A 25,558-nucleotide genomic window follows, 5' to 3' on the forward strand; every position below is an offset into this window, starting at 1 on the left:
TCGCAGTAATTCGTCAGCATGTTTATTTACACCGCTGCCTCTTTAAGACAGACGTGCAGATCTATAGGCGACTGATAATAGGCAGATGCACTACACTTTCTCCCGACTATATCCATAACAACTACATCCATTTTAGACACAAACTGTGTTTAAGAGACTCTCCAAGCTGGTCATTTTGACATAGATGTTTGTGTACATTTGATCGTTTAGACACGAGTGTGAAACAGAAAGTGTAATTTGCTCGTCTCGTTGCGGGCTTTTTCGGAGCGTGCGCGGAACAATCTCTTGCGGACATTTTTGTGCTTTTAATCGCTCTTTTTATTATTAAACGCATCCCACAGCCAACAGTAGCTAGACTGTATTTTACAACAATCACTGATCGTGCTGATTTTGTTATTAGGCTTTCAGTTTTAGGGAGAAATGGCAGCGTTGCTGCAAAGTTGCGCTAGACATAAATATTATTATTATAATCTTTGGAAGCCAAAATCTAAGACTATCACAGATCTAAAGTGTAACCAGTTATGTTTGAATGTTTAGTTCTGTCCTCGGCTGTCGTTTGCCTCTCTCGCTCTCTCTCTCTCTCTCGTCACGTGTAAATTCAAAAGTACCGACAGCAGAACCGATAACGTCCGAGCTTATCGATACAACGGATTTTCAAAATTCACCCCCGGGGCCCATTTAATACCGGTTTTCGGTACCCATCCCTAGTGACGTCATAGACCCGGAAACATAAAGCACCCGCAAACAGAAACTAGCTTCGGAAAAGCCTGTAGTAATTGATCACAGGCATGTAGGGAGTATGGCAGGGTGAAGCAGCGTCTCGTTCCCTCTTCAGGGAACCAAGGTTACATACGTAACCGAGACGTTCCCTATCAGGGAACTCGAGCTGCGTCGAAACGCTGTGAACGCTTATACCCACATCGCCATAGGACCAAGTGATCAAATGTGTGAAACCTCAGCGTACACGATTACGACAACACCTGTGCCCCAACCGTAGAGCCTACGTCAAGTTCGTAGAATCTGACAAAGATAAGCGGCAAGGACCAGCCTGCCACATTACAAACATCCTGGAGCAAAGCCCCCGACAACAATGCTTTAGAAGCAGCCATACCCCTAGTAGAATGGGCCCGGACAGCCGTCTCCTCTGGCCTCATAAGCAAGTGAGATGGCCTCGACCACCCACTTGCTCATTCTCTGTTTGGATACCGGAGCACCCCTCTCAGGAGCTCCAAAACAGACAAACAGCCGGTCAGTCTTTTTCCACAGGGGAGCTCTGTGGACATAGTCATCTAGTGCCCTAAATGGGCAAAGCAGAAGTTTCTCTTGGTCCGACGTCATGAAGGGAGGAGGACAAAAGGCCTGAAGAGTGATAGCAAAGAACAATCTCCACTTTGGTGCGTACAATTTCCTCGTGGATGGAGCTCTGGAGTGAAGAATGGTCTCAACGACCTCAGCTGAGAGACTTCCTCCCTTCATGAGGTCGGACCAAGAGAAACTTAATCTGCTTTGCCCATTTAGGGCACTAGATGCCTATGTCCACAGCTCTACGAGCTGGGCCCGCTCAGAGGCCAAGCCCAAAGTTTCCATAACTCCAGGCGGGAATGAAGGAACACCCCGCACGCTTGAGAGAGAAGGTCACTCCTGTTCGGAATCTCCATCGAAGAGCCTTCCATGGGGGATATTAGGTCCAAAAAACATACTTTGGTCGGTCAGTACGGAGCCACTAGCAACAGACGGACCCCGTCCCGGCACACCCTCTCCAGAACTCCCGGAAGCAGAGCAATCGGGGGAAAAGCGTACAGGGGCAGCCTCAGACACTCCTGTACCATGAAATCCAGCCCCAGTGGGGCTGTGTGCGACAGAGAGAACCACTGAGGGCAGTAAGAGTTCTCTGCCGAAGCTAACAGATCTATCTCTGCTTTCCCATACTTTGTCCACAGGAGCTCCACCACCTCGGGGTGGAGCCTCCAGTCCCTGGGCCTCAGCCCCTGCCTCGACAGTATGTCTGCTTCCTGGTTCAAGACCCCCGGGATGTAAACTGCCCTGATGGAACGCAGTTTCCCTTGGGCCCACAGGAGGATCTGATGTGCCAACTTGTACAAGGGGCGAGACCTCAGACCCCCCTGATGATTTATATAGGCGAACACCGATGTGTTGTCTGACCTGACCAGTACATGTTGGCCCCTGAGGTCTGGCAGTAAGTGTTTTAAAGCAAGCAACACAGCCAGCATCTCCAGCCGATTTATGTGCCATAAACGCTGATGTTCCTGCCATAGCCACTCATGGCGACCACTCATCCCCCCCCCCCCCCCCCCCCAGCCCGTGAGAGATGCATTTGTCGTTAGCATGACGCAACAAACATGAGCTCCTAACACAGGTCCCTGGGACAGAAACCGAGGATCTTTCCACATGACCAAATTACGAAGGCATCGCCGCGTGACTTTGATCGTGCGAAGCGGGTTCCCCCTCGGGGAGAACCCCTTGGTTCTGAGCCACCACTGCAATGGCCTCATGTTCAGCAGGCCAAAAGGTATCACGTTGGACGCAGCTGCCATGAGGCCTAACAATTTACTGTTGAGGCCTAACTTTTTGACAGTGACAAATCGATCTAGCTTCGGTTCTTTCACCGAAAATAGGGTCGACGTTATGCGTGTTGGCGATAATTGCACCTGCATAATTATCGTGTCCCACACCATGCCTAAGTGGTCCTCTGAGCTGGAGAAAGTCCATTTTTTTTTGCGTTTAGCCTCAACCCCAACCTCGTCATATGTGCGAGGACAACATCTCGATGCTGAACCGCCATCTGCTCTGATTGAGCCAAAATCAACCAATCGTCGATGTAGTTGAGTATGCGGATGCCCTGCAGGCGCAATGGCGCCAGAGCTGCATCCAAACACTTCGTGAAGGTGCGGGGTGAAAGTGCTAGACCGAAGAGAAGTACTCGATATTGGTATGCCTCTCTCCTGAAGGTAAACCTCAGGAACTTCCTGTGATGTGGAAGGATGGAAATATGGAAATAGGCATCTCTGAGATCTATAGTGACAACCCAGTCATCGGACCTGATCTGTGACATGATCTGTCTGAGTGTAAGCATCTTGAACTTGAGCTTCGCTACAGATTGATTTAACAGACACAGATCTAAAATCGGGCGCAACCCTCCATCCTTCTTTGGTATAACGAAGTAACGGCTGTAAAACCCAGACCCCTGCTGGGAGGAGGAACCCCCTCTATAGCCCCCTTTCGCAGAAGAGTCTCTACTTCTTGTGCCATAACCAGAGCCTGCTCCGGGCCCACCTCTGTGGGTAGGACACAACTGAAAGGAGGTGGCCGCTTTCTGAACTGAATCACGTACCCCCTTTCCACTATCTGCAGGACCCAGTGAGATATTCAATAGACGTTTCCATTCGTCTAGAAAATCTACTAAGGGAACCAGCCTCTCGAGGCTGGCCTCTGGTGTGCTTTGAACAGCGCCCTGAAGCGGCGAACTGGCAGGGAACAGCTGAACCCTCGGAGACGTCTGCGCCCCGGCATTGCGGCGGGGTTGGCAGCGTGGCCCCCTGAGGGCACCGAATGGGATCACCCTCATCGTTCTGACCCGTCTGGCCTCAGGACTTCTTCAACCAGGCCTTCTTGGCGATAATGACTGTCATCAGATCAGCCCTAACCCTCAAAGACCTTGCCTGCGAGCGCCGCCCCGCCTCCCAGTCTCTCTGGCGGGGAGCACGGGCAGCGACGCTCTGCCTCTGTTGCGCCTTGTGTGAGGAGCTCATCTATTTTGCACTTTCTTTGATAAGGCTCTGATCTTTCAACCGTCCAGTCAATATTTAACCTGGCCACTGCCCTCGTGAACACCTCAACTAGCTCCTCACCCGCAGGTGACTGAAGTGGCGAATCTTCAGTTGGGATGCTCTCAATGTCCACCTCCTCAGAGCTGGATAGTTGGAGCATCGGTGCCCCTCCCGGAGAGGAAAAAACCGCAGGGCGGGCTTCCAAACGCCCAGAGACGAGGCACTGGATCTCACAGGTGAAGGCTGAGATAAGGCTGGACCCGTCTCAAACCCCTCTGTGAGATCCATTTGTGAACCCCATGACTGAAGCCGCCGCTCTGCCTCGGCAGCAGCAGGACCCGAGCCGCGGGGAACACAAGCCGAGGCACCCTCCTCGAAGAGTGCCCGGTGGGAGCGCAGTGTTCTTAATGGAAGCCGCTCACAATGCTCGCAAGCAGCCCCCTCGAGAGCTGCCTGGGCATGCTGCACTCCCAAACAGACAATGCACATAGAATGTGTATCCCCACCCGTGATGTAACGAGGGCAGGGATGAACACATCGTAGTGAGTTGCTGTTCACTCGCCATTTTCCTCTTTCTTTTTTTCTTTTATGTTATATATATCTGTTTGTGTTCGCGGGTGCTTTATAGTTTTCGGGTCTATAACGTCACACGCCTATGACGTTCCGTCTTCCGATTGGACTGATTCGACACGCGCTTTATGGCGCAATCACGCAGAGGCGTTCTCACAGCGTTTCAACGCAGCTCGAGTTCCCTTATAGGGAACTATATTTTGAGAGACAAAAATCATGTACATACATTTGAGATATTATTTAAAAATGTTTAATTTAATATAATGACTGTTAAATTCACATTATCACATGTAAAATTAGTACAAAAATGTAATTTAATGATATTATTGAATTAATAATATTACTGTTTCAGTCTTCCAAAAGACTCATCATAAATCATGATCTTAACTGAGATTACAGAGCTAGTTTATAATGGTGAGTTTGTAAACAAACCATAATTTTTTTTTTTAATTAGTGTAGAAAAATTATTTAATATTAAAATGGTCTCACACAGTAAATGGGATTTTACTGTATACATGAAACTTTTGTTAGGACCATGTGGTCAAAAAACTTGTATAATGCCAATCTCATGATGTCAGTAAGATCAAAACATGATAACATAGCAACATGACTAAACAGAAAGATGACATTTCATGAGGAAGAATGCTGCACATACACAGCAAATAAGATGACCATCTATAAAACATTTTTAGGTCTTTTAAATTCCCTATATAGACTTTGTTAAAGTTAGCTTTGAATAATGGATTGACTTTGTCTTACCCAGATCTCATACATGCTGTGGGGCTCCAATTTTCTTAGAGTTGGTCTAAAATAAGTACACAAAGGAGTAACAAGTGAGGAAATTTGTATCAATGATTTTATTCAAGCATCCTTTGAGGAAAAGTGTGATTTTATGTAATTTTTCTCTTCAGCTTATCAGAGTTCACCTGTCGTGTTCCTCAATGTAGCTAATGATGTCCTCTTCAACGTAGGGTTTTCCAGGGATGGAGACGGGTTTGCTCATGAAGGGCTCGTAGAAATCCACTTCATTCATCTGCAGGTTTAATTTTTTAGCAATCTGGGAACATTCAGAGATTACACAGACCAGACACAACTAATGAATACAGGGCTCATTAAATTACTCCTATTATGCTTTGTGGGATATTACCTTTTATATAACTGTCTGTTATACAGCTATTGTCTCCCAAAAGAAAGAACCGTTGTGCAGTGTCCTCGTTGCACCAAAATGTATTTTTTTACTACATGAGAACATGATGTGTGGCTTGTTGAGAACGACATGGCTTCTTAGACATAGCAACTTTAAATAAAGGGGGCGGATCTTTGCGAACGGTCATTTGCTTGAAACAAGTCTTCAGTAATTCCGGTCTTAGGCCCTGTCCAAAATGACAAACTTCATGTGCATTTTTTGTGGAGTTGTGGAGTGCTTAATGTGTCATTTGGGACGGGACCTTATTTCCTGCTAGAACCTACGTAGGTTTGGAACAAATCTGCATAACTAAAAGCTGAGAAAATCACATTTTTGTCCAAGACTACATCCAGATCTGATTCAGAGTGATGACCAAACACAGATGAGTATATCGAGTCCATCAACACCCCTAATGATTGCACAGTTCTATAGCTCGTTCTCTGTTGACATTTTATTCAGTAACATTAGGCAGTTTTGATTTATTTGTTTAATTTTGATGATCACGTTATTTTACATATCCATCTGCTAACATGAGATTGCTTGGTTTTTGCGTCTTCTTCGCCTGTGTTTTAATGAGAAGATTCTGTACTCATTCAGAAGATGCGTAATAGTGCCTCCTAGTATATTACAGTGAAAACAAGGACAATTCCCAATAATAACCAACTGCAGAACTGCAGAACCCATATACGTCACTCGTCACTCACAACAGTCTGAGGACAACAGCGCCACGCCACAGTCTCATGCCGGAAGTGGGCGGAGTTAACGAAAACTAAACAATCGTCATGGCGGAAGAAGAGAACACGGTAAACAGCTGTTTTGTGTTGTGGTTTTAATCTATTAAGTTTATTTGTGTTGTGTATTTGATCCATCATTGTTGTATTAACACTTTATACAGAACGTGGCTCTATTTTTTTCTAATGGGCTTTACGATGTCCATCACGTCTGGTGATATGGTCTTGCTTTAAGTAACATATTGTTTGTGATTTTACTTTGTTGTTGGCGCTGTTTTTTATTTATTTGCTTTTATCTGATACTGACAAGTGTTTTATGTGGATTTTTTTTTTTTTTAATTTATAGAGGCATTACGATTTGGAGAGGCTCAGCTTTACTTCACGTTCATCAATTCAAGACATTCTGCAACAGTTTCCACTGCCCAGTGTTTTAAACTGACCAGATGGCACATTACACCTTTATGTTCAATTCAAAAAGCAGCTGTCCATGGAGGTATGAAGGTTTTGAGTTATCTGTTTATACAGGTCCTTCTCAAAAAATTAGCATATGTGATAAAAGTTCCTTATTGATTATTTTCCATAATGTAATAATGAAAATTAAACTTTCATATATTTTAGATTCATTGCACACCAACTGAAATATTTCAGGTCTATTATTGTTTTAATACTGATGATTTTGGCATACAGCTCATCTAAAAAAATTAGCATATTTCATCCGACCAATAAAAGAAAAGTGTTTTTAATACAAAAAAAGCCAACCTTCAAATAATTATGTTCAGTTATGCACTCGGTCGAGAATCCTTTTGCAGAAATGACTGCTTCAATGCGGCGTGGCATGGAGGCGATCAGTCTGTGGCACTGCTGAGGTGTTATGGAGGCCCAGGATGCTTCGATAGCGGCCTAAAGCTCATCCAGAGTGTTGGGTCTTGCGTCTCTCAACTTTCTCTTCACAATATCCCACAGATTCTCTATAGGGTTCAGGTCAGGAGAGTTGGCAGGCCAATTGAGCACAGTAATACCATGGTCAGTAAACCATTTACCAGTGGTTTTGGCACTGTGAGCAGGTGCCAGGTCGTGCTGAAAAACGAAATCTTCATCTCCATAAAGCTTTTCAGCAGATGCATGAAGATGCATGAAGCGCTCCAAAATCTCCTGATAGATAGCTGCATTGACCCTGCCCTTGATAAAACACAGTGGACCAACACCAGCAGCTGACATGGCACCCCAGACCATCACTGACTGTGGGTACTTGACACTGGACTTCAGGCATTTTGGCATTTCCTTCTCCCCAGTCTTCCTCCAGACTCTGACTCATGCTTTCATCCGAAAAAAATACTTTGGACCACTGAGCAACAGTCCAGTGCTGCTTCTCTGTAGCCCAAAGTAGCTTGACCTGGGGAATGCGGCACCTGTAGCCCATTTCCTGCACACGCCTGTGAACGGTGGCTCTGGATGTTTCTACTCCAGACTCAGTCCACTGCTTCCGCAGGTCCCCCAAGGTCTGGAATCGGTCCTTCTCCACAATCTTCCTCAGGGTCTGGTCACCTCTTCTCGTTGTGCAGTATTTTTTGCCACACTTTTTCCTTCCCACAGACTTCCCACTGAGGTGCCTTGATACAGAACTCTGGGAACAGCCTATTCATTCAGAAATTTCTTTCTGTGTCTTACCCTCTCGCTTGAGGGTGTCAATGATGGCCTTCTGGACAGGGTCTGGTCGGCAGTCTTACCCATGATTGCGGTTTTAAATAATGCACCTGGCTGGGAGTTTTTAAAAGCCTTAGGAATCTTTTGCAGGTGTTTAGAGTTAATTAGTTGATTCAGATGATTAGGTGAAATATTTCAGTTGGTCTGCAATGAATCTAAAATATATGAAAGTTTAATTTTTATCATAACATTATGGAAAATAATGAACTTTTATCACATATGTTCAATGTGCTAACAAAATACAAACAATATTTCATGTGTTTGAATATCAGCAGAATATCACCCCAGGACAATGGAAGCTGATCAAAAACAAGGTTAGTTTTAAAAGGCTCTCATAAAGACATAAGCTTATATAGATAGTGTGTTGTTATATGTCACATTTTCCAGGGATGTTCTATAGTTCTATTCTATAATTTATATTGTTTTAGACTGTTCCACAACAGTTGGATGGCTCTATTGACAGTGGGCTCTTCATGTTAATGGTAAGAAAAACAAAGGAAAGGTAAAAAAAATAAAAATAAATACAAGGTTCTCTTCATTAGGATAAAAAACATGAGGGCTTTCCACACTTGAAATAGTAAACTCCGGGTATACAGAATCCTGGGTTTTCATAAATGCTCAAGTTTATCCTGAATGGACATTTCAGACTATACAATAATTTAAATTGTCTCTTCTTCGCTGCAATTGTTGCGTTTTCTGTTAGCATTTGACGTTTTTTCCTCTCCGATGCTGAATTTATTATTTATACAGAATGCACGGTGTTTCAGTGACTGTCCAAAGCACGTAAATATAAAAGTGTAAAATGTTACTTTACCCAAGGTTAAAAGTGTGTTTAGAATGACAATAAGCTCAGTGTGAAAAGCCCTATGAAATGCTTGCCTTTGATTTCTGTAAACATTTTGAACTGAAAATGGTTAATTAATTTGGTTGTGACAGTGTATGATTTATGTTAGAAATATAGACATGAGAAAAACTGAATTTCACAACATTTTTATACATGCTAAATCCTGACTTTAACACACGATATTGTTAAAACACTTCCAACATTTCATCCTATTTCTTTTGTACCCTTGTCTAATGAAGAAGCCATGGATCACAGAAGACCTCTGCACTGCAGTTGAAAGACTGTGGAACAACCAAAACTTTTCTAAGGTTTAGTGGAAGAGCTGTGATTTCTGAAATTTTAAAGTGGAAGCCTAGGAAAAGCCCTTCAACTTTCACAGGCTGAATGGTGGACTGCATTTTATGGACTGCATTTTATATAGCGCTTTTATCCAAAGCGCTTTACATTTTTGCCTCACATTCACCCATTCATACACCGACAGCGATGTCAGCCATGTAAGGCGCCATCCAGCTCGTCGGGAGCAGCTGGGGTTAGGTGTCTTGCTCATGGACACTTCGACACTTGGTCAAGTGGAACCAGGGATTGAGCCACCAACCTTCTGGCTTGTAGACAACCTACATGAACCACTGAGCCACTGCCGCCCCTGGTTGGTTGGTTGACCAACAACAGGCCAAATAGACAATTTGTCATGTTCCTGCTGTGCAATAACTTTCAGCTTAGTTCAATTTATTCCCCTTGGTCTGATTGTGTTTTTTTTTTTTTTAAAGCAAACCACAGTTAGTATATTATGCCTTTGCTACTTTTATAAAATTAAAAATGTTTGTGTGTTTTGGGGTTTGATTATTCTGAATTAGCTTGAATCATGCATTACAGTGTAGAATTGTGTAATGTATATTATGTACTATGAAAAAAAAAGGTTTATTCTTAGATGCTTAAGTAAAAAAATATATTGTGTCATAAAAATAAATGTTAAAATGCTCAATCTTTGTTTTCATTTTTAGTGTGTTAAGCTTTGTGTTCAGTTTATCTAATATAATATTTTAAGACATAATATACATATAAGTAACAAATAATAAAAATAGCAACTTTTTACTTTAAAAAACGTTACAATGTTTTTTTATTTTACAATTTTTTTCACCAAAATTTATTTTGTATTGTTATTATTTTAAAATGTATTTATATGATTTAACTATGAGTGAGTATATCTATCTAGCCTATCTATCACCTCTCTATCTATCTTCTATTAGAACTTATTAATAAATACTTTACATTATTAACATCATTTACACTTTGGGCTTCAAACGCTCCAAATGGAACAGTGTATACAAGATAATCAGCTCCGCCCACTTCCGGCATGAGACTGTGGCGTGGCACTGTTGTCGTCATCAGACTGTTGTGAGTGACGTATATATGGGTTCTGCGGTTCTGCAGTTAGACCTGTCTCGAAATTCTGTGTTTGGCAGGAAAGCGTTGTCTCACAAATAACAGAACATTCCGTGTTTGGCAGGGAAAGAGTTAAAAGATTGCAATCTCGATTCAACCACCAACATGATTTTATTCCTAAATGACAATAATGTGGCTATTATTATTCAATCTTTGACAAGTACGATCACAGCAAAGATTCAAATTTGTTCTGGCTTTGCCGCTGACCCAATAAGAGCAGTTGTTATTTAGGCGATAGGTATGAAACAGCTTCACAGTCTTTTCAACCACACATTATTATTATTTCTGTGTTTGGATATAAACACTGATGTCTACGGTAGCATAAAAAAAAGTTAATCACCTTTTGAAACTAACTTGCAGCTTCATGGTGCAGCTCTCCTCTGCATACAAGTGCTGAGGAAGATCCGGAGCTGAAATTCAGATATGGGCATTTGGTTCCCGACACGCGGAGTTGTAGGAACTTTTAAAATAGCAAAATAGGGACACTTTAAAGGCTTCTAGTCTGCTTTCAAGGGTTTATAATTTCAAATCATACAAGACAACTTATGTTTTCCTACTTAATCCTAATAATAATTTGTATGTGTTTAGTGTTAAAGGCGCAAGTCTCGTAGGAAGCTCTGTGACACAACAGAATTTATTTGAAATTTAATTTGTAAAAATAAAATTTAAATTGTAACATTATAAATGTCTTTACTGTCACTTTTTATCCATTTAATGTTTCCTTGCTGCATAAAAGTATTAATTTATATATATAAAAAACTTTTTTTACTTTCTCTATAAGCATTCTTTACTTATAATTTAATAAATGGGTCACATGCCAGTTGTATTTTGTAAACTAATGATTGAATATATTAAATGAATGAATGTGTGAAAGCACTTACTTTTGGCTCAAAGGTGGCAAAGAACTTGATGAAGGGATGAAATTCCTCAGCTGCGTCATCATACTCAATGAAGTCTGAAAAATAGCAAATTAAGCATGATGGAAGTTGCTTGTTAAAAACTAATTTAGGAAAAACATACAACCTAAGCTTGATTCATAACCTGAAATTATCTAGAAATTGTATCAGTGTTTATAAATGGCAAACCCTAAAAGGCATACTAACGTGAAGATTTCTCGCTCTTGAAGAAGCCCATGAGTTTAATGTCTTCCTCGATGTTATGAAAGCCTCTGAGCTCTCTGTCATTACTGATGATCTCCACTGGTTCCTCAATAACCTGACAGAAGAATTACTCAATTAATAGTGACCTTTAGGTGTGTGATCTATAACCATTATGGAATAAGCTCTCACATCATAGAGGAATTCCAGTAGCGTGTCGGCTGCCAACTCGCCATCGTACTCAATGATCTCATCATCGGCAAAGATGTAGATGCTCTCCACCTCCAGCAGGCCTGCAGAATACAAGTGTCTGATGAACATTTAACCCCTTAAGATGTATTTGATGGATTGGCTAATTCAGCAGATGGTCTGGATGCTATATTAACATTTTTGAGAAATTATTTACCCGAAGACCTTTTTAAAAAAAGTCCTTTTTTATCAGCCAGTGATAGTCCTAATTTTAATTTTAAAATGTTGAAGAAAATGTTTTAATGATAAGAGCGTTGTTCTAGTAACATAAATTAATATGGATCAAGGAAAATGTGCAAAATTCTGTTAAACATTAATTTGTCGTGTTTCTTAGTTTTCTGTGAGAGTAAAACAAAACACACCAACTCCTGTCGACTCTCAACAACACTCCTCTTTTTAATCCCCTCACTCACAACGCCCCCCTGTGGGCATAAACAGTATCCAGGGTTCAAACTATGTAAAACATTGTTATGTAGTTTCACTACATAATTATCCCACTGTGGCGAGGTGAACGAGCGTGGGACATGGGATGAGCGAGTGAGACCGGGGACGTGATCGTGAAGGAGCGTCACCTGCGAGCCACACCGGTCTCGAGTCCTCTCATGAGGGAGCTCGGAGGCATTTAAGGACGAGCGACACCAGTCAAGGAAGAGAGAGGACCAGGCCTGGACTTTACGTTGAGTTTTGTTTATGTTTTGTTATGTGTGTGCGGGCAGTCGTCCGTGAGGGGCTGCCCGTGGTTAACTTTCGTTTTTGTTTATTTAATAAAAGTTGTTGAATGTTCGCTGGTTCCCGCCTCCTTCCTTCCCATCTACGAACTGTATTACATTGGTGCCGAGGCCCGGGAGGAGGGAAGGACACGCTGTCGAAGAGCCCTCACAGCTGAGGGAGATTGCAGTGCTGAGGAGTTCGGGCAGCGCGGATGGAGAAGGACCGCGAGCCTGCTGTCGTCCGCCATGATGGGGAGGAGCAGGGAGCACGGGGCTCGCTGCAAAATGCCCTCGGTCTCGGTCTCCCGCTTCTCTCGTCTTGTCCGGCCATACCCCAGACATGTGAGACGCGGAGATTGGGCCCCCTGGGGGGGAGTAGGAGCAGTCTCGGGTGTACCCCCGGCCTGCGAGGGGCGATGGTATGTGGCGAGGTAAACGAGCGAGGGACATGAGAGGAGCGAGTGAGACCGGGGACGTGATTGCGAAGAAGCGTCACCTGCGAGCCATACCGGTCTCGAGTCCTCTCGAGGAAGCTCGGAGGCATTTAAGGACAAGCGACACCAGTCAAGGACAAGAGAGGACCAGGCCTGGACTTTACGTTGAGTTTTGTTTATGTTTTGTTATGTGTGTCCGGGCAGTCGTCCGTGAGGGGCTGCCCGCGGTTTACTTTCGTTTTGTTTATTTAATAAAAGTTGTTGAATGTTTGCCGGTTCCCGCCTCCTTCCTTCCCATCTACGAACTGTATTACACCCACATCTCCCCTTTTAACAGAGAAAACAAGAATAACCATAAAGCATTGAGTCGTTAATATTTTATGCTTGGTAGACATTGCTTAGAACACACCCGAACAATAAGCAATAAACAATATTTTGTACCGATGAACATTACCTGAAAACTGTTTACTTCAGGCTACAAAAAGTTATGAAAAGCAAATTGTTAATGCTTACCCCTATACTTTTTCCCAACATGACAGCAACATTTCCCCTTCTTTTTTTTCTCTTCAGGGTTATCTGTCAGACCACTGTGAAAACTGTACTCTAAAGCTACAGTAGAGTAATTATAAATCCAGTCTTTTAGGTTTTACGACTGGCCTCCCTTATCTAGTTCTAGTTACTGCTCCTTCTGGACTGACGGAATCTGTTTGAGGTACCAGTGCATTTTGTCGCTCTGTAATGTTCTCAGTCAACTGGGAACCAGCCTGGGAGTCGCAATCACCCTCCTTAACATCCATAGGAATGAGGAAATGGTGGTTCCTCCGAACAGTTCCATGAGGCACCTCCACCTGGTAAGAATGTGGTGTTGGATGTTCCTCCATCACAGTTCCCGACACCTTTTGATCCGTGGCCCAAACCTGGTATCAAGGTGAGAGCTTGTTCAGGTCATGCACTCGATGACGTTTGTTGAAATATCTCATGTCTCATCTTTTCTCTCTCTCCCGAACACTTAAAGTGGTGCTATCAGGTAACAAAGGGTTCAGCAGTCTAGGGAAGTTAGTACCATAGTACGAAGACGGCGTCCCATGAGCCAAGATCTGTGTGTTATCAATTGTGTTCGTCACTGGGCTATCACAAGCCAGTCGTCCAGGTAGTTGAGTACACGCATCCCTTTCAGCCTGAGCGGGGCTAATGCCACATCCATGCACTCCGTAAACGTGTGGGGCGCTAGGGATAACCCGAATGGCAGGACTGTGTACTGATAAGCTTGCCCCTCGAAGGCGAATCTCAAGAATGGCCTGTGGTGGGGGGCTATCTGAACGTGAAAGTACACGTCTTTCAGATCTATTATGAAAAACCAATCCTCGGGGCAAATGTCCGCGAGGATTTGTTTTACCGTTAGCATTTTGAAAGAGCAAGACATCAGAGCTTTGTTCAAATGTCTTAGATCTAGGATGGGCCTGAGCTCTCCGTCCTTCTTCGGAACGAGGAAGTATTGGCTGTAGAAGCCCGACTCGCTTAGAGATGGCGAACGGGTTCCACCACTCCCTTCTCTAACAGTTTCGAAATCTCTGACTGACGCTGCTTTTCACCAAGGTCTCGACCACGGTGCGAAAGCGCGGGGGCCTGCGAGCGAACTGAAGCGAGTAACCCCGTTTTATTCTGTTCACAATCCAACTTGATATACCGGGGATGGCCTGCCAGGCCTGAGCCCGAAACAATAGTGGATGGAGCTGGCGCACATAAAGGTTGCCTACTGTAGGGAACTCGGCAGCGCAGCCATTTTGTGTTTGTGACACAGGGGAGTAGTGCTTGTGTGTGGTGGCTTGCACTGTGCAGTGAGTGCCAGAACATTTATAGCATGAGTCATGAGTGAGAGGGGTATATGAGTGTAGGAGCACATACTGAGAAGAGGGCACATTTACAACAGAGAAAAAGCTCTTTTTGAGATTTATTTGGGTCGCCGTGATAACGCCATCATATCCGGCCGAGGCGGGACCTGACAATCTTCTCTTTCTCTCTGTGGCTAGGATGGCTTCAGAGGCTCGGGGCTCAACACAAGCTTGGGTCGAGGTCCTCAGCGTTCGGCTGTCTGCTGCAGTTTGTAGAGCGGGAACGTTGGCGTGTTCTGGAAGCCGAGCGAGGCCGAGAAAATGACGGCGCCAGCTTAGCGGCCTGAGGGGGCAGAGCCCTATCTTGACGGCCTGACGAAGAGCTGGAGTGCTTAGGCAAGAAGTGTCTCATGGCCTGCGACGCCTTTTGTGTCTCGGTGAAACGTTCCACAAATCCACCGATGGACTGAAGAGACCCGTAGTAGGGATGGGGGCGCCCAGGAAGGAGGCTTTATCTGCGTCCTTCATCTCGTTCAAGTCAAGTTCAGCCAAAGGTGCCACTCTAAGAACGTCAGGTTCGCCATATTCTTCCCAATGGCTTGCACGGTGGCCTTAGTAGCACGAAGGGCTAAGTCCTTAGCGCTGCGAAGGTCCTTCAAAGTTCCGGAGTCAGGGTCAGACTCATCCAAGAAGTGGAGAAGTCTGGCCTGGAACACTTAAAGGACAGCCATAGTATCAAGAGCCGAGGCAGCCTGGCCGGCGGAGGTGTATGCTCGTCCGGCGAGAGCTGAGGCGGTGCGACAGGGCTTGGAAGGCAGCTGCGCCCTGGCCTGCCATCCTCTGGAGGAGGGCGGGCAAAGGTGCGTGGCGACAGCCTCTTCGAGGGGCGGGGGGGGGGGACTCGTAGCCTTTTTCCTCGCGCCATCAACGGTTGAGAGCGCTGGTGAAAAGGAGGACTCGGCGTGAGCAGAGTAGGGCGACTTGGCTAGCTCGTCATGTACCTCAGGGAAGAAAGGCGTGGGCTTCTGTGGAGAAGAGAGGCGGCGGCTTTTGAGGTACCACTCGTCCAGTCTGCTGCACGCTGGCACCATCTCGTCACACTCGGGGCAGCCGCCTCTGGAGAGCGCGAGCTGCACGTGATCCCGTCCGGGGCATGTCACGCAGATGATGTGATGGTCGCGTTGAGGAGAGGGGCTCTGCACGAGCCGCAGGAATTGTGAGGCATTTAAAACAACACCTCACGCTTACAATGGATATAACACCAGATGGTGTAGCTGGAACGGCAGAGATGAAGACGGAGACAGGGTAATCCGACGTCCTCACAGTTGCAGGTTCCGCTGGTTGCTTCTTCCACGGCGGTTGCTTCTTCTGGAAGTCGGCGATGGTGTCCCTGAAGGAGATAAAATCCCTGACACCTATGGCGAATCAGGGTCTTATATAGCCTCCAGTATGCTAATTTAAGTCCCTTTTTCGGCGGTCTCTCATTGGTTCGCTCCTCTCAGCCACCTCAACGTAAGTTCCTGCAGTTGCCGCGGCCTGGCAAATCAGAGTGCTCCTTGCGCTGTGTTATTGCCATGCAACGACACTCTCTTTACATAGATACCTTTATTAATAAAGTTTTGCTTCATATTCTCGAGAAAAGGAGTTTTTCCCATACGCAGTACGAGGAACCTCATGATAGGGAACCCACTTCGCAACTTACAGGACTTAAAGCAGCACTAGGTAAATTTTCAACCTTCATAATATATTTTTTAAGACTCTTGTGATGATAAATCGACTTACAATAGGTTGAATGACACGTCTGCCATAGCCTGATGGGGTCTGTATCGTTTTTAATCGTACTTTTAAACTTCGGGTTTCGGGTAGTAACCCGAGAACAAAAAGAACTACAAAATTCGACTGCTTTACGACATATACGTCACTTCCACCAACACCCACACTTCTTTAAATTCGGACGTGCGAGCCCAACTTTGTTCGTCGGATAATATAGTCATGTCCGAAGCAGCAGAGACAAATAAGAAAGAAAAGGTTTTGTTGGAGGAAAGCAATAAGAGGAAACGAAAAAGTGATGGGATTAAAGGCAGGACGAGGATCAACATGTGACCAGCGTTTGCTCGTCGGCGTGAGCTGAAGGAGGCGTGCCTGACCGATGCTGTCCTGCTTGTTACGGTGATTACCTACCACTCAAACATTGAACTGAAGTATCATATAGATTCTGTAAAACGGTAACCAATAGACTACTATAATGATGCTGGCTTGTAAACGTGAGCATCGTGATTATTTGGCGTTTGAAAAAAATAAAACCCATGAAATAATATTCATATGACATGCTGAAACATATGCCACTGACTGTAACGTTACCTGGGATGAAGACATTTCACACGCGACGCCAGAAGAACTCTGAACTCCTCTTGCAGTGTTCAGGGGAACTGTTAGTGCTGCACCAACCCGTGGCGCCACTTTTATGAAGTTATTTGGCCCGCCCCGCACCACTGTATATATTTACAACCCTCCCCGCACCCACGACCATTAAATAGACATACAGGGTCCGGGGGTTATGAGACGACCCACGCATCACTAGTTCAGGGCTATCAGGGTTGTCATGTCAGCAAATGCATGCGCGATGGCATCCCCTGTTGTAGGATGACAGATCTTACGACAGTAGTTGAGGACATTATTTTTTTCCAAACTGTAGGGGGACCCCGAGAGCAAAAGTAGCCAAGTGCTGCTTTAATTGATCTGCTGCTAACATCTTGGTGTAAAATACTACAGGACACCTTGGGTTCTAGTGGAGTTTAATGTCTCTAAAGTCCAGGGCTGTTTTGACAGCAAAAGGGTGACCAACACAATATTAGGCCTCATAATGTTATGGTGGATCAGTGTATATTACATGCTGTAAATGGAAGATTATGGAGAGATGCATTCATAGGGATCATAGATTACCCAGCTTCTTAGCAACAGCTCTCTCTTTCTTTGAATCCACCAGGCCAAATCCAATGTCCTCATCCTCAAGACCATCAAGCACCTGGGCGGCAAGCTGCAGGAACAGCAAAGAGTATACAATTCTAAATCAGAAACATAGTCTAAATGCAGAGCATTCAGTCCTTTACCAATTGTGCAATAATTTAAGAGTAGGCCATTCAGCACTACAGCCATAAAACACAACCACAATCTCTCTCACACTCAATATATTCAAAGTTTAAACAAGACACAAGGCCATCAATGCAAATGCCAGAAGTGCTGCCTTTGCACGTTCTAAATCGGTGTGAAATAGGAACTAGAGATAGACAAGAGTTCAGACCAATGCAGGGTCTGATCAGGCATGTCAAAGACAGGACACATAGACACAGGTGCAAATGTATGTATGCTTTTGCTTATAGGTCAACTGCATACATAAACATAAAAAAGACCAATCACACTATGATTCTCAACACAACATAAGCATGTGACCATTTTAGCTTTTATACACACATGCTTGAAATTAATGCATGTAAACATAATAGTAACATTCAATACATAAAAAATATCAATACAAATATTATAAAGAATTATTTCCCTTCAGGTGAAAAACTACAATCTTAGTCAAACTGAATGTTTAGACACTTAGAGTGGCCTTACCAACGTGCCAAATCATATGACCCTTTATAGCCCTGCTTTTCTCACATTTGTAGAAAAACCATCAGTTCACTTAAAAAATGAAAATAATTTTACACACCCTCACATTGATTCAAAGCCATACATTTGTGTGTACATTTGTAATGTCCAAGCTGCTTTTTGCTATTTAATAGTGATCCTTTGTTATTGAATGTGCACCTGTAGTGAAAAATTAAAGTCTGTATAACAATGTCCAATTATTTAATTTGTTTTATTTAACTAACTAATTCATTCATATTATGTTTTAATAACATTTTATTTAAAGAAGTATAATTTTCTAAGATCAGCAAACTTGTCAAACCACCATTTCCTACTTTTAATACTTTTGCAGAACATTGGGAAACTTTTCAGACATTTTCTCTAAATTTCTCTAACATTGACTCTTTTTTATGTTTTACAGGAGAAAGACATGGTTTCAAACAACATGAGGATGTGTAAATGATGACTGCATTTTTATATTTGAGAGAACTTATTCTTTAACATTCCTGACTGCAATAAATCAGCACACAAATGTCAAAGTCATGGCACGCACAGCAAGACACATAAGCTTCATTCCGCCACATTTTCATTACATCAGAGTTTGTCCCCATCTTCCAGAATAAAATTTTTAAGGCTGTGCTTAACAAAGTTCAAAATGTAGATGATAGGACAAGCTCTGCTCCTCTTGAGGGTGAGCGGCACATTCAAGAACAGACGAATAAGTGGACGGATGAGTTAATGGCAGCAGAGTGTCACTGGTCTCTGGCTCACAGGAAGTGCTATCCTGTAAAAACTCACTGCGACCGCTCTTACCGACCACATCCAACACGTCTGAAGGAGCATCATTCATTCTCTCCATGGGTCTTACAAACAGCTCATATGTCATAAAACGCCTTTAGAATGGCTCTAGTGAGGGGGGAAGGATGCTATTCAGATATTTTGGATGAAGCTTTAGTGATAAGCCAGACTTGAGAAAAACAGAGAAAGAGAGAACAGAACAAAACAATCATTTTGAGGGCTTGAACATACCTGGTAGGTCAAGGCAGCAGGGCTTGTTAGCAACTGCAGAGAAAGGTCAGGTGACTTTAGATTTGAGAATAAAATAGCCAGCAAAGCATACATTTAACTATTATTGCTCTTAGTCATATGTAAAGATTTAAAAACAAATTTATTTTATAATGTAGGGGAATTGCTTTGAATAAGCCTTTGTATCCCTTTTTTTTTTTGGTACCACTAAAGACTTCTGCTAAATAGCAGTAAAAGGTCTTATTTTCTTATTTATTTTTTGAAGTAATTTGATTTATTTTTGACAGTGATTGGACAGGAAGTGAAGTGGAACCGAGAAAGGGGGGAACGGGATCGGGAAAGGTCCACGAGCCGGAACTTGAACTTAGCTCACCCGAGTTGCCCACAAGGCTATCGGCACCAATGATTTTCAACTTGACCACAGTTTTTTATTTTCCATCATTCAATGCGTATTGCCTATATAAATGAACCGTTATGTCATTGCATATTACAATTTATAAATCATAATATTTTATTGCATTTATGAAGAAAAGGCTTAGCATCCAAGGATCTATTGCCTATTACCTCAAATGTGTACAGTGTCTGTGGGAGGATTGCTAAGGAAAATATCTGGTAACAGCCATTTTATGATTGTTTGTGATTTGGTCAAATAGGACTGATACACCTATTAATTTTAAAGAGTTTCTCCTAAATCAGCAAGTTAGGAGCTACATTCAGCCTTAAGATGTTTTGTGAATACGACCCTTGTTCTGTTATTTTCGTCTCAGCATTTCTCATGTTTGTATATTACTCTGTCAATAGATGTTCAGAAACAATTTCAAACAAACTACCCAGGCTCATTGGAAATACGTGACTACAAAACTGCTCTGACATATATGCCTACTTATACGCACATTTCACTGCAGTTTCCAACTGAAATAAACGCAAGTGACAGTAAAACACCAACATATTCGTTTTCACACAAATTATGATTACAGGTGCAGATTATCTACAAATACCAAGTGTTGCTTTAATTCTGGCAGGTCGCATTAATCAAGCTTGCATATGTTAATCAAGGAATATGATGTCTATTAAATACATACATATATAAGCTCCTTCAGTACTATCAGCAACTATCGTGTTTCACCGGAGAAAATGACCTCCTCCATCCCCAGCTCCTCTTGTCAGTCAGGATTTGGCATCTGATTCCCCTTTAATCAGACTAAATTCCTGAATTATGTTGTACATTAAATATTGACATTAATGATATATGCAATATATTATGCTTGTTCTGTTTACCCTTTATGGGTTAGTGCTGCTCTCCCTGCTCTTATCCATGCTAGGCTGCATGGATGCACAGGGAGTTCTTACCCAGAACAAGACCACGCCGCCAATCCAAACTGTATGCTAATTGTCAATCATCTTTGACAATAGTGGTCCTGACAGAAATTATTTCACTTCATTCAAGTGTATATTACATTTTTTTATGTCATATTTATGGTTTAAAAAATCATTTACAACCTATCTAGAATGTTTTATTGCTGTTTGAATAAAAACAAAAATTGTAAATCAAATCAGTCATCCATTACAAATCATACAAGGAGCATGACTAACCTAGTGGACATTTTTGTTATAGCGACTAAAAATAACAGAAACCTCATTTTTTGTGATATCAATGTCAAATTTGGAACACAACTTATTTAGACTTAAGGCTTTTCATTTGACATGAAATTAAATTCAACAAAAACATTTTTAATAAAATATAAATAAATATTAAATTACTTTTTTTATTACAACAAACTTACACCTATAACTACACCTATAAGTTTTTTGTTTTAAATGTTATTCAACTTCTTTCACATATACAAGAAACTTCCAAGTGTGTTTTTAATAACAAGCCCAAAATTAGGTTCATATTCCAAACCATTCCAGAATTATATTAATTTGAATCTGGACATCCCCTTTTCAGTTATACCCCCAAAAAGGGGGGTGACACTTAAGGGGTTAAAAAATAAACGATGCTAGCTATGGACATGGACAAAGCCCAGACAAAGTCAGGAATAAGTGGAAGGACTTTGCAAGTGTGACAAAACAGAGGGCTGTGGCACGTAAGAGAAAAGCAAACAAGACTGATGGGGTATCAGTTCAGTTCCTCCTGTCCCTACAGAGGAAGGGACAGTTTTGGCCATCCTGGGGCCTGTTGCAATGGAAGGATCCTTGGAGATATGGATTCATGTGCATCAACCAGGCCTTTGCCTTCAAAGTCCAGGCCTCCAACATCAGGCCCTCTCCAGTCTGGCCCTTCAACATTAGGCTTCACATCTTCAGAGGGCAATAAGAAGAAACAATGCTTTAAATTCAGTTGTTAGCTACTCTGCATTATTATGCTGTTGGAAATGTATGGAGGTGGTGGGTGATAGAAGTACACATGACTCTTTTGTGTGGGCCATTTCTGCAGTTTGCAGGTGGCTGAAGAGGGGGCATGGCTTTGGTTATAGCTGGCTGCTGGAGACATGTCCTCTTCGCCTACCTGTGCAGCATCCAGCCACCACTGCAGTTTAAACCATTTGTTTAATGTGACATCATTTCTGTTAAATATTTGGTTTCTTTGAATATTTAAATGATACATAATTTAAATGAACACTTAAAAACATTAAAAAAACTTTTGCAAACAGTCTCTCTCTCTCTCTCTCTCTCTCTCTCTCTCTCTCTCTATATATATATATATATATATATATATGTAGTCACACACAAACACATTTGTAGAGAGTATTCTATATTCTAATAATGTAAAAACAACAAAATCACTTACTTATTTATACATCTTTAGGCACATTCATTTAAAATTTAAAATTAATTAACTATAAAAATACAGTAATCTGAGTGTTAACATTTTATATAAGTGAAAACCTCTAACACACTGTTTTACCAATATTGTTATATGAGACATGTGTATTTTGGAATGTTTTTAAATTAAAATTAAACAAAGATAACCCACTTGACAGACTCGCCGTTTCTTCGCACAAACTAAACAATGGCTGCATTCAACGGCAAGATTAATGCTTTCAGAGGGCACTTCGAAGGGAGAATAATCATGAAGGCCACGTTTCTATATAGTTTCAAACTGAATTTGTAATAATAATAAAAAGGCGATTTATGCGATAAACTTAAACCACAACTTTAAGTCTTTCAAATCACTCAAAGTGGATGGTGAAATCTTCTAAAAGAATAGGGCACAGGGTCGATAACTCTGAATAGAACACAGCCCAGGTGCGGCGCAATCAATGACATTGACACAGCAAAAAAATGACGAACTATGCCTCTAACCACAGGTGGAGAGCTGCCATTCCAATGACAAGTTTGCGATGCAGTTTGTGAATGTTCGTTAGAACTATGCTTTCGGGAAACACTGAATCGTTGAACTCTGTTGGTAACGACGGAACTTGCGACCATAGTTGGCTACTGATGCTTTTGGGAAACCCACCCCTGGCTGGCATAGCATTGCACTTGTGATGTGGAATGCTCTTGCACAAACTCCTACGAAACATGCATCACGGTGATAAAAAATACAGAAGCAAGCTAAAATGCCATGGTTTCTTTAGAAAATGTATTTTATCTAATGTTTGCTTAACACTATCGTTTTGGCTTCGGTGGTACATTACTTTCAAATGTGATCTATAGTCATTGTGTCACCTAAGCTCCGCCCACATCCCGCCGCTTTGCCCATTTTCTGTTATCAGTGAGTGACGCGCTAGCAAGATGGCGAAACCCAGCTCGTCTCTACTTTACGCTTCAGAGAGGCTTATTGGAATTCTATGGATGACTATGGCCATATTTTTTACTGTCTATGTTCACTAGGCGTTAAACGTGCGTGAAAATCATACCTGTGTGAACAGGCCTTTAGACTGTGTTGAGATAACAATGATTTGTTTTCTGCTAATGAATGGTATCCAAACAGTTGCTCGCCTGTCTAATAAAACATAATATATTAAAGTGACTTTGGTGTTTCCATGGTTTCTACAAAATAAAAAAGAAATCATGGGTAATGCGGTTGTGATGTCATTGATAGGTGATGCACAGACATGTTCCGTGTCCTGGTCATAATTTTGGTATCGTGACAACACTATTTGGGATAGTGTAAGTACAAAAGTCAACTAAATATATTACATTGTTCTAGTGTTTTTGGGATATTTCAATCCAAACAAATTGTGCATTTAAAGGAAAATGTTAATAGTAAAACAATTGTGTTCGATCCTGATAACTAACCTGCTTCATAAAATAAATGTTTTGCTCTACTTGTAGCACCAGATTGTTGATGAGAAATATGCTTATTTGTGAGAATATGACAGCTGAAATGACTCAGCTATGATTCATATCTGACAGCATGTGTTCAGACAGAGAAAGAAACAGAGAAAAAAATAAAAACTTATTTAAGCTGATTTAACACCGAAATCACTTTTGACATACTAATGGATTTTTTGTGTGTGAAAGGATTGAAAGGTCGAATTCAAATTATCAATTTTTTTATGCTGAAGATTAACTAATTGTAATGTTTTATTCCTTTTTTATGTAATTTTTAACATGACTAGAAGGGTCTGACCTTTATTTCAGAAGTCAATGTGTTCAGGAAACCAGAAAACAAGGAGTAAAATAGTTCCTTTAAATATCTAAACCTGCATTAGAGAAAGCCGATGACATCTTTGACCTTTGGGTTCAGAGGTGAGTTTATACTGTCTACTTTAATAACAAACAGTGGCATGGTGTTTCTTGAAGTTATTTTCTTCCTTTAGTAAATGGTAAAATTGAGCAGTAGTCCTTAACTGGCTTTGCTTTCAAGCGACAATCAGTTCAATATTAAAAAATAGCAAATAGTGAAAACACACACACACACACACACACACACACACACACACACACACACACACACACACACACACACACACACACACACACACACACACACACACACACACACACACACACACACACACACACACTTTACGGTTGGGGTTTGGTCCCTTACTCAAGAGCTCCACAGTCATTTCCTCTTAGTATTGAGAATCATACTCATAACCTTACCAGTCTGATTCTTTAACCACTTGGCCAAAACTCTCCTTAGTGTCATTATTAAGCTCTATTTAGTTCAGTGATGAGTAAGTTTGGTTAAATAACAGTGTCAATGTTGCAAAATGTATAATATGTTAATAAAACTAATTTGATTGAGCTATTTAAAGATAAAATGTGACCATGGACTACAAACCAGTCATACGTGGTAATAGCCAACAATACGTTGTATGGGTCAAAATTATTGATTTTTCTTTTATGCAAAAATCATTAAGTTATTATGTAAAGATATCTTAGTTCCATTAAGATACTTTTTTTGCTGCTTCAGATAAATATTGTCCTATCTGAACAAACCATACATCAATGGAAAGCTTATTTATTATAAAATCTTGTCTGATGTATAAATCTGGTTTTGTGGTTCAGGGTCACATACACTCAGAAAAGGTACAGTGGAGGTATAATTTTGTTCCTTGAGGAACAAAACATACAACTGTACCTTTAAAGGTACACATTGGTCCTTATGGTACAATTATACCATTGTTTTCCTCAGTTCGGTTCTAGCGAGTCGCTGTCCTGCAGAGTTTGGTTTCAACCCTGAAAGATGTCTATAGAAGCTCATATTGAGAATGAACAGGTTTAGAATTTGATGTTTTATTGAAAAAGTTTGGTCACCATTATGGAGATCAGTGTTTCCTTTAAAGGTGTCATGAACTGGCTATTTTTTTTATACTGTTGTCTGAGGTCAACTAATAACGTTTGTGTGGTTTGTACATTCAAAAACATAATTAATAAGTAATAGGCTATTTTCCACACTGGTTTTGAGGCTCTCTTCTGAATGCTAGATTTTGATGGGTGTGCTGTACTTGAGACTTGGAAAAAAACAGCCACAGCTAGGATTGGATAAGATTTGCATATTTATTGAGCTTCAGCTCCCCTTTCAGTTCAGTTCACATGAGGGAGGGATTGATTTAAAAGCGGCAACCGGGATGATTCTCTCACAGGGCTCGTAAACATCTTTATCAAACAAACACAATGATTCATTTCTCATCCACCCGTGATTGGTTGGAATATTATTTCTGTATTACATGGTCCGCAAGATCTGTGGATATAAGCGTGAACACACACACACACACACACACACACACACACACACACACACACACACACAAGTGCGCGTGCTCGCCCAGATCAAGAAAATATTATTTCTGCCGAGGGGCGTAAATTTTGTTGGCCTGTCTGGAAAACACACTGCCCCGGGACTACTATTA

At 41.9% G+C, this 25,558-nt stretch overlaps 2 protein-coding genes across 7 annotated transcripts in view; both read right to left on the bottom strand.

The window, feature by feature from the left end:
• LOC137055543 (E3 ubiquitin-protein ligase TRIM39-like) overlaps window positions 1-25,558 on the bottom strand; it is a 440,141-nt gene that overhangs the window by 54,772 nt on the left and 359,811 nt on the right. The gene's annotated exons all lie outside the window — the stretch shown is intronic.
• Window positions 1-25,558, bottom strand: part of casq1b (calsequestrin 1b) — a 69,063-nt gene that overhangs the window by 3,957 nt on the left and 39,548 nt on the right. For 3 of the 6 annotated variants that reach the window (XM_067429070.1, XM_067429034.1, XM_067429056.1), the window contains exons 2-8: window positions 19,251-19,283; window positions 17,532-17,625; window positions 11,556-11,656; window positions 11,370-11,481; window positions 11,148-11,221; window positions 5,285-5,415; window positions 5,118-5,163 (exon numbers count right to left, since the gene is read on the bottom strand). In XM_067429070.1, the coding sequence (XP_067285171.1) occupies window positions 5,118-5,163; window positions 5,285-5,415; window positions 11,148-11,221; window positions 11,370-11,481; window positions 11,556-11,656; window positions 17,532-17,625; window positions 19,251-19,283 (591 nt within the window). The remainder of the gene's footprint in view (window positions 1-5,117; window positions 5,164-5,284; window positions 5,416-11,147; window positions 11,222-11,369; window positions 11,482-11,555; window positions 11,657-17,531; window positions 17,626-19,250; window positions 19,284-25,558) is intronic. The other 3 variants (XM_067429051.1, XM_067429064.1, XM_067429043.1) reach the window with 2 other exon arrangements.

This window comes from Pseudorasbora parva, chromosome 1 (genome assembly GCF_024679245.1).
Source record: "Pseudorasbora parva isolate DD20220531a chromosome 1, ASM2467924v1, whole genome shotgun sequence".
In the NCBI taxonomy this organism is placed as follows: Eukaryota; Metazoa; Chordata; class Actinopteri; order Cypriniformes; family Gobionidae; genus Pseudorasbora; species Pseudorasbora parva.